Source organism: Medicago sativa, chromosome 4 (assembly GCF_051527215.1).
Source record: "Medicago sativa cultivar Bolivia chromosome 4, Bolivia_mono, whole genome shotgun sequence".
Taxonomy (NCBI): Eukaryota; Viridiplantae; Streptophyta; class Magnoliopsida; order Fabales; family Fabaceae; genus Medicago; species Medicago sativa.
The window spans coordinates 90,375,784-90,391,125 of record NC_140752.1 but is presented as its reverse complement, the minus strand read 5'-3'; the positions used below and the strand labels follow the sequence as shown (position 1 = coordinate 90,391,125).

Here is a 15,342-nt window from a genome sequence, read left to right as displayed (position 1 = left end):
GGACTTCGGCCTAATATATTGTGGTCAAATAGTCCATAGCCTGCCCCCATAATCCACACCAAGTCTAAGGAAACAGATAACTTTCTATGCAAGTCATCATATACAAACACACAGCATCGACGAACACCCTTATATAAGAATCATTGTGTGCCGTTTTAAGGACATATTCATTCCCCACTGTATCAAACTCTACTAAAGTGTTATCTCTAGATTATATCTTATAATCTCATTGTACTCTCACTTGTGCATTACCTCGGTCGTGAGATAGCATAACACCGATGTACTAATGAATCTCATGTACGATTATTGATTGATTGAATACAAATGATCTAAGTTACACCATATCATTTATGCTCGAAGGAGGGGAATCACTTTTTATCGATTCCATCAAATCTCCAGAAATTCGTCATCTAGCTAAGAGATATTTGACAATTAAAACCTAAAAAATTGGATAATTTAATTTGACATTTGTTTTTACTAAAGGATGATTTAATCTAACAACTGAAACCTAAAATGTGTAAGATACATCCATCGTTGTAGCAAATAACGTCGAGAAATTGGATTAAATGTGTGTGCAACAAATGATATATAATTTTCACTTTATTAAAATTGGATTAATTGTGGTTGATGGATTCATTCCCATGGGCATGGCAAGCCATATTTAAAGAGATAGGTGGATCTGAAAAGTATCCATTAGCTATTTGTTGGAATATCCACTTATTAGAAGCTTCAGTGTAATGAATCCCATCCCAAATAATCTTCACACTTGGATCTTTGCACGACTTAGCTATCACAATTTTTTTCCCATTCACAATCTTGGTAGCTCCACATCTTGCCACATTATTGAAGTTGTACTTCCCACCTTGTCCGCAGCATGCAATCACACCCTTCTCAAAACCTTACAATTCAAAAACATTTTGTTTCACAACACTTTTTAACTTCTCATCAAACAATATATCAAAAAATCAAAATCTGGTTAATTAATACGGTGATTTCATAATTTTTTTGCTCACCATATTTTTGTGCATGGCTGATGAGGGTGTATTTCACTGTGTACACATCAACATAAACAATTGTGGCCTCTGGAAGCTCTTTCCTTAATTGCACAACAGTTTCTTTCAATCTGTAGTTAAAATATTGAGCTACCTCGTTGAACGGTTTCGCACACCCAAATTTATCCATTTGGGCCGCACTCATCGGATAACGATCCAACATGTACGGGAGGCAGCCCAATGGGCCTGTGTTGTGAATCCAAAACGACCTTCCACCTTCCTTGCATACACTCTACAAAATGATAACACTATGGTTAAGTAAATTCAATTTCATGCATTACAGAAAAAAAATTATAACATAAAGTTAGATAATTAGATAAATGAGGTACCCTTATAACATTAGAGAACTGGCCTAATACATCAGGTATATATGCCTTGACTTGTTCTGTGGTCATGTTGAGTTTGTAACCAGCAGTGAGATCATTTTGACCAATATCAAAAGTGTATAAAGCCTCAGAAAAATACTCTTCTTTGGGCAACAATTTCATAAACACTACTCCTGCACCAAAAATTAAAATTATAAATAACTACTTAGTCTTTCTTGTTCAATTTTCATAAACCAAAGTTTATTTAGAGGAATAAGTTAGTTATTAGACGTTTGTACCTTTTTTGCGAACAAGTATGGATCTTGCTTTGAAATCAGAGTATTGTACAAGTTGAACATCTAGGGATATAGGACTGTATCCACTCTGGGATTTGGTTGTATTCTGAGGTCTGATGGTGGATCCTGCTGTAGCAAAATTGGCCCCACTATTGAAGTTTGAACCTATTGAGTCCAAGTAGGCACTCAAATAAGGCAACCCCAAGTCTTGAGCTGTTCTTAAGATGAAATTTTAACAAGAAGTCAAAAGTAAATTATAATCAAAAGATGTTGTAGTTAAAATGTTTTTTGGTATATAAAATCTTAGGTGAACTCTCTTAAAAAAACATAATCTTAGATTAATTAATTAAATCTTGAGAGAATAATGTCAACAACACATTTTTTTTGGCACATACATTCCAACTCTCTCTTTTATCTGTCAAAATTTATGAGTCTCACCAAGACACCAACACAAAACAATATTGAAAAGAGAATTTTTTATTTGGAAAGGAAAAAGAGAAAATCTTTCAAAAATTACGTAAAGTTACATTAATAAGTATAGTTGTTTACATTTTCAATAGGAAAGAGGAAAAAAAAATGGTTATATTATTAATATGGGATTTGACTGTAACCAAAAATAATTGATATGGGATTTGACTAAATAAATTCTAAGAAAAGAGAAAGAAAGGTTGTATTATTAATATGACATTTGACCAAAAAGTAAATAAATTCTTAGAAAATAATAATTCCAAACATTGATAGTGTTCATGTTTGTTTTCTCTTCCTCTCTAATGCCACCTTTATTTTTAGGGTTATGTTAACTTGTGCCCTTAGGGTACATGTTAAGCAACCCAAAAATGAAAACATTTTCTTAAATTTTGTGCATTCAATTATTGAAAAGTAAAAAAGTTAAAGTCAAATGCATTAATTACAATAAAATATTTCTATTTTGAATCATTAACTTGTGCCCTGACATTTCCCTTATTTTTATTGTTTTTATTTGCGGCCCATTTTTGGATGCATAAGTGATACATGTTTTGCTTCTAATTGAATGAAATATGATATGATTTATTGATCTAATTGTATAAAGGGAAATGTTAACTTATGTCCCAAGGGCATAAGTTAAAAGCTAAATGTAAAAAAAAATTCTTGGAAATTGTGCATTCAATGCCTTAAACGTTTAAAAAATTGTCTTTTAATTATAAAAGTTATTTTGAATTTCTATTTTAAGCTTCTTATCTTGTGCCCTTAGGGCACAAGTTAACATGACCCTGGTATAAAATGCACTTGTATATGGTGCAAGTCTATTTTGCTTCTGAGAAATGATATTTTGACAACCACTTTTTGACAACTTTATCTCTCATACTCACATGATGTTGTTATCCTCTATCTTCCTCTTTCTCTCTCCATTGTTTTTGACCAATAAGAAGTGAGAAAAACAAGGTTGTCAACAAAGTTGTCATCAAATAGATGTCAAAATATCATTACTCTTTGCTTCTACATATTAGACAATGTTTATATTCATATATCTTTATTCGTTTGTAGTGTGTACACAATCACAATAGATAAGAAACACTCAACGAAAAAGGGACAAAAAAACATTATGAGTGAGAATTTCCACCACTTACCTAAGAAATCAATGATGAGACGACCATCAGAGGAACGTCCAGCAGGAGTATGAAAAAAAGTGATTCCGTTGGGGGGTGGAGCTTGTCCAAAAGCAGCTGAGAGACCGCCAGTATCAGAATTTGAATCTCCAAAGTTGAATATTGCTGGAAAACTACAATTCCTTGCTCCAATTACAGGACTTGTCACCATAACTACAACTAGAAATGTTGAAATTACTACCCATGACATAACTTGTCTCCATTCTCTCCTTGTGCCTGCATAGCTCTTTCTTTGATTTAATAACCGCTCAGATCTAATTTAAACAATGTTTGACCACTGCATAATTAAGTAGAGGTTTGCATGTTAAAAAGCCTTGAATTTAGGATATGTGTCAAACATGTGACTAAAAATAAAAAATTTGTTATTTATTATCATGCTTGAAATATAAAAACTACACGTGTTCTTAATATAATGTTCTTTTGAAGAAAAAAAACACTCTCTTTTTTCTTTGAATTTTTAATTGTATTTATTATTTCTTTGTAAACATACTTTTTTTTTTTTTTGCAAATTGTAAACATAGTTTTTGTTAGATAACAAAGTATCGAACTTAACATCCTTCGGAAAAAAAAGTATCGAATTACTATTATGCCTGTGTATTACTCCCTCCGTCCCTTGATGTAACCTCCCTTTACTTTTTTCACATTTCTTAAGAAAAGCTGACAGTGTAATTATAATGGCTGTTTTGTGTGTTAATATTACCATATTGTCCTTTGTTTGTATATGTATTAAATTTGACTTTTTAAATTTCAAAACAAGTTAATATTATTAATTAGGGGTATGTTTAGGAAAAAAATAATAAATGCATATAGTAATTTGAAAAGGGGTTTACATTTAGGGACAAAAATAAAATCAAATGGGTGGTTAGATATAAGAACGGAGAGAGTACTAAGTTAATAGTCCATTATATATATAAAAGAAACGATCCATTGACTCTAAAAGTAACTCTTTATAGTTACTCTCAATCTTGACCCTCAATTATAATATGAATTAATGGTCATGATTAATGATTAATAATTCTTACGGTGGAATTTTTCTACACCATCACCATAAATGTATGACTGCAAAACGCTATGAGATAGCCGTTATAATCTTCATAGTATTGATGACATAACTTTCCTATCCCTTCCATCTCAAAGGATTAGGTTATAGTAACTTGACAGATGTAATTAGGTCATTCTTAATATACTTGCATATCTATTTTGAAAAATAACCTACATTTTGGTATGAGCACACATCATAGATATATCCTTAATTATCAGTATCGTCTACCATACACCCAGGTCCAAGCATCACAATCTTAGAGGTAGGGAATGGATTCACCAAAAAATAGTAGGGGAATCGGAAAGCAAACATATCAATAGTGTTGATTAACTTGTAATAAGTTTTGATTGAAAAAAAACTTTTTGTAATTGATGCAATGATTCATTCGTAACAATTGGAGGAGAAAGAAGGAGTAATTTGTTTATAGAAAAGTTGTAGGATCATTTTTTTTTTTCCGATACAAAGGTAGTAGGATCATATCCTATCCATGATGCACCCGGCTGAGTTTAGAGAGAAAGAAGGAGTAAAACATCCTCACCATAATATTACTATTCTTGTGTAACCTTTTGTAAGGTTAGACAATCTACAATAGAGCACTCCAGTTTGGATGTTTAAGTGGGTCATGCATATACACATCATGTATTTTTCTAATTTTCAATGATATTACTTAATAAGCACCCAATCTCTCCAACTCAGCACCTCAGAAAATAGATCTTATTAATAACTCAATGTCATTGTATTTCAACAAAGTTTATTGATTTGTGTACAATTTATTACATATGGCTCACAAAAATTAAAGAGAGAGAGGGTGCTTATATAGCCACCCTTCTCTATAAGCACCAAACATTTTCTCTCCACAATGAGGGTGCTTATTAATTCCAGTGCTAAATAGATGAAGCACCCACCATTGTGGATGCTCTTAAAACTATTGGAACCCCAATTGTCTCTTTGTTATTTTCTATTAAACTCTATATTGTTAACACTTCTATGTTACATTTTTGGTTTAATTGCAGTTTTAACCCCCTAACTTTTCCAAAGTTGCGTTTTTGTCCCCCTAAGAAAAAAACTACAAAACCGCCCCCTAAGTTTTGCAACTGTGGCAGTTTTGGCCCCCAAGGCCAATTTTGACTCGGTCTACACTGACGTGGCACCTTAAGTGAGGTGTCACTTGTCTTTTTTTTTTTTTTGCCTTGGGGGGCCAAAACTGCTACAGTTGCAAAACTTAAGGGGTGGTTTTGTAGTTTTTTTCTTAGGAGGCCAAAATCGCAACTTTGGGAAAGTTAAGGGGCAAAAACTGCAATTAAGCCTACATTTTTTTGGCAACTTATAGCGAAAACTATAATGAAAACAATAATCTAAAATTTTCTTTTTAAAAAGTAAAAGGGAACAGAGGTGGTAATAAAATATTAAAGACAAAATTACCTCAATGGTCTCTTAACTTAATTTCACGTATCGATTTATTCCTTTATCTTTTTTCATTTTTTTTTGTCCTTTTGATTCATTTGCATATGAATTTTCAAGCGTCAAATTCATTGAGTAAATGTATTGCGTCCGCGAGTCATGCCTTTTATTAATTTCAATTTCAACAATGTAAAGTTTGAGCTTTTTTTGTATCGAGGTGTTGGTTGTGTTAGATCATCTCTAATGGAAGAGTCTTTTACTTTTAAGATCTGATATCTATTAGATACTTTTATTAGGGAGAAATTTTTTCGAGATCTTATAAACCCGATGTCTCACTTAAGATTTCAATATTAAGTGTGATCCACACTTTTTTAATATTAAAAAATTGAACTGTAATGATATAAATTATTGATAATTGGTTAGTGGATCTTATTTAAGAAATTTGTGTGAAATGTTGGAAGAGATTAAATATTTATCTAGATGCTCGTAGAGGTTTGGTGTGTGTCGGTTGGAGGGTTTCTCTCTTGGATCTTTGGAGTTGCTCTTGAAGGTGGTAATTCATTTGTGCCCTACTTCTATGTGAGCTGACAATTTTGTGATATCATATCAGTTTAGTGGAGCTGCTGTGTTGATCTGTTTTAGTGTCCAAAAACGGAATGCAGTTGTGCATGTGCCTTTATTTATGACTGACATGAAAATAGCTATAATTGGGAAGTCACTATAATATTTGATGTGTTTTTGTATTCCCTTGGAATGCTATCAAGAGGGCATCTTATTGGTGATACTTTTGTCTCCTTTTGCTTTGTTTGTCCTCTAGGTTCGTGACTTTTTGGAGACTAGTGGAAGTCACCATAATTTTATGCTTGTCCTCTAGGTTCACAGTGAAGATACAATTTATGGACTGATTTAGATAAAGATGAAGTAATATTGTATGGGCAATGCAATGTTAATTAAAATTGAATTGAAAAACCATCAAACCCATTCTTAGAAAATTTTCAATGGAACAATTGCTGGAAGTCTTGGAAAATTTACGTCATTACAGTGGTTTTAGGACTCTAGTCTTTAACTTTCCAATATATATGACGGAAAAGAAAACTGTAACTTCATTTTCAAAAAATTATCATGTAGGAACCTTAATGGCAACTTTCTGTCCAGAATGGTACCAACAACTCTAGGAGGAAGGCTTCTGCACAGAGTAGCTTCAAGTATGTTGCAATCAAAATGTAGAATAAACTAAAGGAATATTTATATGTGCAACAAGAAGAGGACCTGTGATTCTCCATGGTGTTGGTGTTAACAGGCTAGTTGAAGATTCAGTGAAGGTGTTTGAATTTGTGTTATTTGATTTTAGATGAATTGAAGAAACAGTGTAATGGACAAATTGATAGTGTTGTATCAACAACTTGTGTAAGTGATTTATTCTTCTCTGCATTTTTCCATCGTTATATTTTTTTTTTTTTTACAATTTTGACATTTTGCGGGGGTTTTAAACCCCCAAAATAAAACTCCTTCAATTTAACGCGATACCAGCAGTCCCCTAAAACCCCACAAACAAATTTTTGGGATTATTATAACCGGGGGTTTTAAAAACTCCCGCAAAACGTTCAGCGAAGGTTAAAAACCGCCACAAAATAGTTAAAAAAACCGCCGCAATCTAGGCGCATTTCTTTTGACTTTGTTCGGAAGAGTTGCCATGAAATACACAGAAACAACGCTCCATAAAGTAACTACACTTTGAGTGTTTCTCTTGTTATAAGAAGTTATTAGATAATCATAGTTATGTTGATCAAAATTGTGTTGGATTAGCCTTAAATGGAAATAACAATGGACTAATCCACATTTTTAGGTGTTTTATAAATTAGTAACGATGCTAGCAACACTCTCTTTTCAACACTCTCTCATACACTCACTTCCTTATTGGTTTAAATCAAGGTGGGTCTCACACTTTGGAAATGGGTTCCACTTAAAGTAGTGGGACATATATTAGTTTCATTCAATAAAAGAGTGAGTGTTAGAGAGAGTGTTTAAAAGAGAGTGTCTCTAGCATTCATCTTTGCTAAAAATATAATGTTGCTCAATAGAATGGTAACATTTTTAATTATTACAAATGAAACGATAAAATGATGCTCAAAACTTATGATATGATATATGCATGTTCTACAAACCACTTAAAAAATAAAATGAGTCCATTTCTCACACCATATTATAAATAAGCATGAACTTTATGGTAACAAATTAAGCTTCATTGAAATAAATAACCCATGATTAAGAAAGAAATCAAATTAACACACCCAATCTCCATCAAGACGTGGAGTGATTCTCCGCATCCCATTACAAGTTTATTATCATTTGCTTTTACTGAACACATGACAGTAACAAGCAAACTAAAAACTACAATAACTAGAAAAATTCATGATTCCAGTTGGAACATAAGAGAAGCAACTGCTGATTTATAAAACAAATGTCTTTGAAATTAGCTAAGCACGTGAGACCTTTATAACCTTAGCAAGGCAGTTATCAGTGGGCTTACATTGTGGCAAGGTAGTAACACGGCAATCTGGGTTTATTCGCTCCAACCTATGCAATGCATAAGTTAGTAAAAAAACAACAACATTAAATAAAATTTTCACACTATGTTTCTCCTAAAAGAATAACAAGTGAATATTTTCCAATAAATATCGAAAGCTATCATTTTTGTGAATGATAAATGTTACTCCCTCCGTTTCAAAATGAGTGTCGCTTTAGCCAAAAAAAATTGTTTCAAAATGAATGTCGCTTTCAGTTTCCAATGCAATAATAACTTTTTCTTTTCAATTGTACCATCCAATTAATATTCTGCACACTACTTTCAAAGTATTACTTTTAAAACTAACCAATAGTTAATAAGGATAATTTGGTAAAATAACCATTCTCTTTCTTTTAATCATTGCATTTCTTAATATGTGTGTAAACACCTAAAACGACACTCATTTTAAAACGGATGGAGTATTTTGGTTTAGTTTGAACCTCATAAGCATGGGACTTGTAAAAAGGTGAAGTACCCATACCGGGTACATATATTGTACTCGTGGTACTTATTTTTGCTCATTATTCTACTGTGAGTGAAAATTGTGACTTTCTCATGTATATTAATATGATATGATAACATATTGTTATATGTGCATATGAGTTTTTTGTTGTCGTACCCAACACTAATTTTAAACTTTTTAAACTTTTATCGTGATGTTTTTGTTGTAAATTGAAAAATTTAGCTCTTTAATATATATTCTATAAAAAAACCTTATGATTTTATTGACGTACTTGTACATACCTTAATTTTCTAAAAATTGTCATATTCTCGTACCAGGTACCATACCCATACCTATGCAACATAGGTTTGAACTTTCAACCTCACTATCGCTACAATCTTTCACCCTAACAAGGAAGCCAATATTATTATAACTCTTATTGAAAGCTGCCAATTGAAGGCATGTCTAGTACCCTATATGTGTCAATGTCACATACAAACATGACACAAACACATGTAGTTATATTTAATTGTTTCATTTTCCTAAGTTATTATCAATATTTATGTATCATTGTCGTGTTTATGTTTGATTCGTATGTATCAATCTACTTAAAGTATCAACTAGTTTCAGAGATGTAAGAAGGTCAAAATGGTGAAGATGAAGAGTTGAAGGAAAGAGGAGATGGTGCTGACCTGTAGTTAAGGAGGAAATGATGAAGAAATATAGAAATTTCAAGTTTTGCTAAGTCGGCTCCGGGGCAGAGCCTACTTCCTACTCCAAAAGGAAGGAAGGTTCCTGCCTTGGCATTATAATCCTGCACATAAAATGTCATTGTTTAAATTTGAAATAATGCTCTTATATGATTTAAAATTAAATTTTCAAAAAATATTATCTACTTACATTTAAAAATGTAAATTGATAGATAATAATATAACTTGAGTAAAAAAAAGTAAAAATATCAATCCAACTTACTTTCCATCTAGAAGGATTAAATTCTTTAGGATTTGGGTAATATTCAGAATCCATATGAATGGCTCTCGCCCATATTAGCACTTTCCATCCTTTTGGTATGAGATAACCTTAAAATATTGAGCAAATGATGCATTCCCGTTAATAAATGTTGATAGCTAAAAAATAGTTACTCATAAGCTGGCATAGAATTGAATATGAGATGAAATACCGTTGATGCTGACATCAGATGTTGCCTCTCGAAAAATTGAAAAGGCAATGTTGGCAAATCGCAACATTTCATCGATTACCTGCAAGAAGAAATATATTCTCATTTCTTTGTTGTCGTAGTCTTTTCCACATATGTAAATGAACTATACATGTCATTTTCCAATATACTTACATGAGAAAGATAAACCATTTGCTTGACTTCATTAAGACTCAATCGTTTTTGGGAGGCCGGTCTTGTCTTCAAGATTTCTTTCTGCTCTTCCTTCAATATATGAAAAATGTAATATAGATATTTTCTATTGATCATTAAATTAGATTTATGTGTTTATATAGATAATACTTCCTCTAGTATTATATACACGTGTTTACAAACAAATTTTAAATATATTTTTACCCTTATTGACCATTTTTTCATTTTCTCGTTTTGCGTTTGTGCAAGTGTAAAATAACTTTTTTTTTTTGTAGTGACCGGGGTTTAAACTCCGAACCTTGCATATTATATGCATTGTCCCAACCAACTGAGCTAAGCTCACGAGGACGCAAGTGTAAAATAACTAATTATTAAGGTAAGTGTATAATAATTGAAAAGAATAGTTAATATGAAAATTGTTGGTAAAAAAATATTGAAATTTGTTTTTTTTTTTTTAACTTTTAAATTTTAAAATCACATAAATAGAAACAAAGTTTTTTTTTTTTAAGCAAAAATGATAGAAACAAAGTTTTCTAAATAGCTTACAATTGAAAAGAAACAAAAGTACGAGTAATTAGCAAGAATAATATTTAGAATATGTAATGCATAAAAAGCATTAGAAACTTAAACAAGTTAGCAAGAATAATTTTTAGGATATGTTAACGTCTTCATAACACATTACAACCCTCTATAGACTTTTTTGGTGGTATAAACTAGTCTTTATCATAAAAGCTAATTTAAAAGTTTAAGAAAAGTAAAAAATGACTAGTCTATCAATTTTAACTCAAAAATGCTATCATTACCAAGGAAACAACATTCCGGAAGAAAAAAAAAAGTTATCTAAAAGCATATTTGTGTTATATAATTGTGTAACTTTTTTTGACAAATTTATCTTCTTCTTTTTTGTGTTAAGCCGCATTGCCAACCATTGTTGCTTGGAGTTCATTAACCTATTTGAGTATGATCATTTGGTTGTTGACAAAATTATCCAATAATACAAGTAAAAAACTATATTACGAGAGAAAGTAAATAACTCGTAAGGGGTTGTTGCATTTAATTAAAGAGTTATTTTAAAATTTTGATAATTTTTATTAAGATTTTTTACTCAAAATTGTATTTAAATTTTTTTTTATTTTTTAATTAGTTATTGCATTAAATTAAATTATTCCTTCATTTTTCACGTTGTCGTGATGATAAACAATTAAAATTACAAGTTGCGACACACTAAGAGGAACTATTCAGAATTCAAACTCTAAATTCTACATATATAATACAATGTACCTATCAGTTAATTAAGTTAAACTTTGGTAACGTTTAGCCTCGGAAAAACTTAAGTTTCCAATGATGACCAAGTCTGGTTGAAACCGACAAGTGGTAGTGCTCAATTTTTGTTTGAAAGTAAAAATTAATACTCATTCCGTCTCATATTAGATGATTTATTTGACAATATGCACTACTGATATGATATACTTTGATTATACTTTTTTACTAATATACAAAAAAAAAATCATATAAGATGTTGTTGTCTCGATAAATATTTTAAAATATTAAATTTTTATAATTTATACTAATAGATAATTAAAGATATTAAAGATAAAAAATATGTATTGATTTATGTGACATTATCAACTGTGTTAGTTTTATCAAGAGTAATGATATTTTGACATCCATTTGATGACAACTTTGTTGACAACCTTGTTTTTCTCACTTCTTATTGGTCAAAAACAATGGAGAGAGAAAAAGGAAGAGAGAGGATAACAACATCATGTGAGTATGAGAAAGAAAGTTGTCCAAAAATTGTCAAAAAGTGGTTGTCAAAATATCATTTCTCTTTTATCAACTGTGTTAGTTGATACGAAACAGATGGAGTATCATATTTTATTGCTGCTTGTTCTTTTCTGTTTCATCACTTGTCTAATAACTGTTAACAATACTACTTTATCTTCTCTAGTCTACACAGCTAGCTACAAGACAAATATTTTTCTACCCACAAGTGTCCTGTTGAACAAGGTTTGCTGACAAAATAAATAAGGGTCATGTTAACTTGTGCCCTAAGGGCACATGTTAAGGAACTCAAAAAAAGCAACTTTGCATTGGAAAACATCATATTTTAACTTTTTAGAAGTTGACTACACTATTTTTGATGTGTACATTTCTATAATGAGTTCCTTAACATGTGTCCTCAAGAGCACAAGTTAACATTTGCCAATAAATACTCCCTCCGTTTCAAAATGAGTGTCGCTTTAGCCAAAAAAATTTGTTTCAAAATGAGTGTCGCTTTCAGTTTCCAATGCAATAATAACTTTTTCTTTTCAATTGTACCCTTCAATTAATACTCTGCACACTACTTCCAAAATATTACTTTTAAAACTAATCAATAGTTAATAAGGATAATTTGGTAAAATAACTATTCTCTTTCTTTTAATTATTGCATTTCTTAATATGTGTGTAAACACCTAAAACGACACTCATTTTGAAACGGAGGGAGTAATAATCTAAGTCAAAATTAATTAAATACAAATTTTGTGTGACAATTACTCCCACACTAAACCCATTTCTTACAAAGATCAATCATCAATTTTGCGACCAGTGCTCTAAGATCAATGATTAAGGATTCCATTAATAGAAATTTTATCTTAAAAATAAAGTCTTTATTTTTTTCTTAGTAATGATTACACCACTTTTAATGCAAACTTACGCATTTTAATATTTTAATCAACGCTCCAAGGACAATGGTTAGCATTCACCTATTAAATATTAGCCCAAATATTGCTAACTTTATTTACCTTGGCTTTTTGTAGGATATGTGGATGTTGTGTAAGATGTGCAACCGACCACATTATCCCAGTAGCTGTACTTTCATGTCCGGCAAATAAAAGTCCTATCAACAAGTCACTGATATCTTGATCCTCCAATTTTCTACCGTTCTCATCTTTGATTTCCAGTAGAATATCCATAAGATCTTTCTTCTCACCCACATGTTGTCCATTTTTTATCATCAACCTCCTTTCATCCACAACAGGTTGCAATAATTTAGCTATCTTCTTCCGTGCCTACAATATCATGCAAACATGAAAATTATTTAGCTACTGCCAAAGTTTAAATCAAATATAATTAAAAGTCAATAGTATATATAATGAGTACTCAAACCCATTTCAAGATAAAATGAACATAACATTCAGAACCAAAACCTCTCAAAAAAAAAAATTCAGAACCAAAAAGGAAAAGAAAATATGAGAAAAACAAAAACTACTAGAACGAAAGAAAATCAAACCCAAAACAATGTGGCGATAATCCGAGACAGTCCAAAGAGAAAAACTACGGAACCATCACAATCTAAGGAGAAAATCAAACCCAAAACAATGTGGCGATAATCCGAGACAGTCCAAAGAGAAAAACTACGGAACCATCACAATCTAAGGAACCAGCCAGTCAGATACTTATCTCAATAAGGAACCAGCCAGTCAGATACTTATCTCAATATATAGATATATAGAAAATAGAAATAGAAATAGAAAGATAACATCATTTTGCGACTTACAAATCAAGTGCGTTTCTAAGTAAGTGTCGTTCCGTCTTCTAATTATAACGAATATGAGGTCTAACTCATCCATACAAAACCGACTTGTCTACTCTTTATAATTAAACTCTTCTCAATAATCATATCTATCCGATGTGGGACTAAATCCCACCGAGTGTTGACCGCTAACACTAATAGCGGCCACAAAACACACAATTTGATCTCTCATCATTCTAAATAATTTTGCGCTTAAAGAGATTTTGACAAGTAGCCTTATCTAAAAGCAATTGCTCAAGAGAAAACACATTCCTGTATTGGGCCTCAACTTTTCGAGACTTAAGAAATAGTTTAAAGCGCGTCTCCCGAAAGACTATATATCCGATGTGATCTACTTACTCTGTATCTTATTACTCTAAGTCGTTTTGTCATTTTTGCTCATTAAAAGATGTGATTAATTTTGTATTAAAAAGAGAAATTATGAGCGATTTTACAAAATTATCTATCGTCAATGACATGGTAAAGAGAGGTTAAAAGAATTGATCAAAGAAGATAGAGTGAAGAACCTTGAGTGCTTTGTGGAAAGCAAAACCAGGTGCATTGATGGGGATAGAGTACATGCCTTTAGACAAATCAGTAAATGAACTACCAATGTTTTTAATAATGTTCTGATTAGAAGTTCCCATGAAAACATGGATAATGGATTTAAAGGAAACTTTCTTCATCTCTTTCAAGAGCTCGATGGGGTGCTTCATGCTAGACAATTCTTCTAAGGAATTGATTGCAATGTCCTCGAGACGTTCTAGGTACATGTCTAACACCTTGTGACCAACAATGGGAGTAGTGATTAGGCGTCGAAAATGCTTGTGATTTGCGTTCGAGACATCAATCATGGGTCTACATTTTGTCAACTCTAGGATGGATTTTGGATAACCAATTTTAAAGTTTACATCATCTAAGAGCACTCGCTTACACATATCAGGATCACAAATTATGATACTTGGATTTCCATACACGTGAGTTTTGTAGATACCATTTCTCCCATATCTAAAAAATTAAAACCAAATAATAGTAAGTACACGTATTTTGTTTTTTCATGAGTAAATTGTATAATTACTATATATATATATATATATATATATATATATATATATATATATATATATAGTAGAAGGGAAAAAAAGGTGAGAAAACGAAAGATACTTGAGAATAAGGTTGGTGGTGAATGAATCAGGTTGGCCAGATGAGAAGTTTTTGTTAAATGATAATAGGTTGCCAATAAGTGGCCATCCCATATCACCTGGAGGCAAAGGGTACTCTTTGTTTCTTAGTTTGAGATGATAGTACCAACCATTAAACCTCCTCAAAAATTTGTTTACAAAAACATAGCATGCAAACAAAGCAGCAGTGGAAATGTAAACCCACTGCATTTCCATATTTAATTTGGTGCTTTTGATGTTCTGAATGGATTCTAGATATCTCTTTATATAGAAGTTATTGCTCGTATAAAGTACAACAATGATACATGTAAACTAGATATCTCTTTACATAAAATACAATTTATAATTTACACGAGTTAATACAATAAAAAAACAGTAAGGCGGACACGAATGCATGTCTTTTCACTAGTAATAATATACTCCATCCGTTTCAAAATGAGTGTCGTTTTAGGTGTTTACACACATATTAAGAAATGCAATGATTAA

At 31.4% G+C, this 15,342-nt stretch overlaps 2 protein-coding genes across 4 annotated transcripts; both read right to left on the bottom strand.

The window, feature by feature from the left end:
* Positions 1–537: 537 nt before the first annotated feature.
* Positions 538–3,660, bottom strand: LOC146933595 (GDSL esterase/lipase At3g26430-like). Of its 2 annotated transcripts, none has more exons than XM_085705399.1 (5): positions 3,261–3,660; positions 1,657–1,866; positions 1,382–1,551; positions 1,014–1,284; positions 538–898 (listed from the first exon to the last, which is right to left on the bottom strand). In XM_085705399.1, exons 1-5 carry the CDS (start codon positions 3,487–3,489, stop codon positions 615–617), a joined length of 1,164 nt encoding a protein of 387 aa, XP_085561525.1. In that variant the 5' UTR covers positions 3,490–3,660; the 3' UTR covers positions 538–614. The 2 variants fall into 2 exon arrangements, with proteins under 2 accessions (XP_085561525.1, XP_085561524.1); XM_085705398.1 differs by having other exon boundaries at positions 1,382–1,545; positions 3,261–3,637.
* Positions 3,661–7,963: 4,303 nt separating this feature from the next.
* On the bottom strand, positions 7,964–15,093 carry LOC146933594 (beta-amyrin 11-oxidase-like). Of its 2 annotated transcripts, XM_085705397.1 has the most exons (9): positions 14,840–15,093; positions 14,203–14,683; positions 12,906–13,172; positions 10,102–10,191; positions 9,931–10,009; positions 9,723–9,829; positions 9,443–9,564; positions 9,053–9,156; positions 7,964–8,319 (listed from the first exon to the last, which is right to left on the bottom strand). In XM_085705397.1, the coding sequence occupies exons 1-8, from the start codon at positions 15,070–15,072 to the stop codon at positions 9,072–9,074; spliced, it is 1,464 nt and encodes a 487-aa protein (XP_085561523.1). In that variant the 5' UTR covers positions 15,073–15,093; the 3' UTR covers positions 7,964–8,319; positions 9,053–9,071. The 2 variants fall into 2 exon arrangements, with proteins under 2 accessions (XP_085561523.1, XP_085561522.1); XM_085705396.1 differs by lacking the exon at positions 9,053–9,156.
* Between the last annotated feature and the right edge of the window lie 249 nt (positions 15,094–15,342).

Bases quoted from the DNA above. Each gene is read 5' to 3' on its own strand.
- LOC146933594 (XM_085705396.1), bottom strand. From the start codon at position 15,072: ATGGAAATGCAGTGGGTTTACATTTCCACTGCTGCTTTGTTTGCATGC. The intron at 9,830-9,930 runs GTATTTCATCTC...CAATATTTTAAG, and splicing joins ATCTGATGTCAGCATCAACG to GTTATCTCATACCAAAAGGA. The intron at 8,320-9,442 runs GTCAGCACCATC...TGCATTGCATAG, and splicing joins CATTTCCTCCTTAACTACAG to GTTGGAGCGAATAAACCCAG.
- LOC146933595 (XM_085705399.1), bottom strand. From the start codon at position 3,489: ATGTCATGGGTAGTAATTTCAACATTTCTAGTTGTAGTTATGGTGACA. The intron at 1,867-3,260 runs GTAAGTGGTGGA...TCTTAAGAACAG, and splicing joins TCTCATCATTGATTTCTTAG to CTCAAGACTTGGGGTTGCCT. The intron at 1,285-1,381 runs GTACCTCATTTA...ATCATTTTGTAG, and splicing joins AGTTCTCTAATGTTATAAGG to AGTGTATGCAAGGAAGGTGG.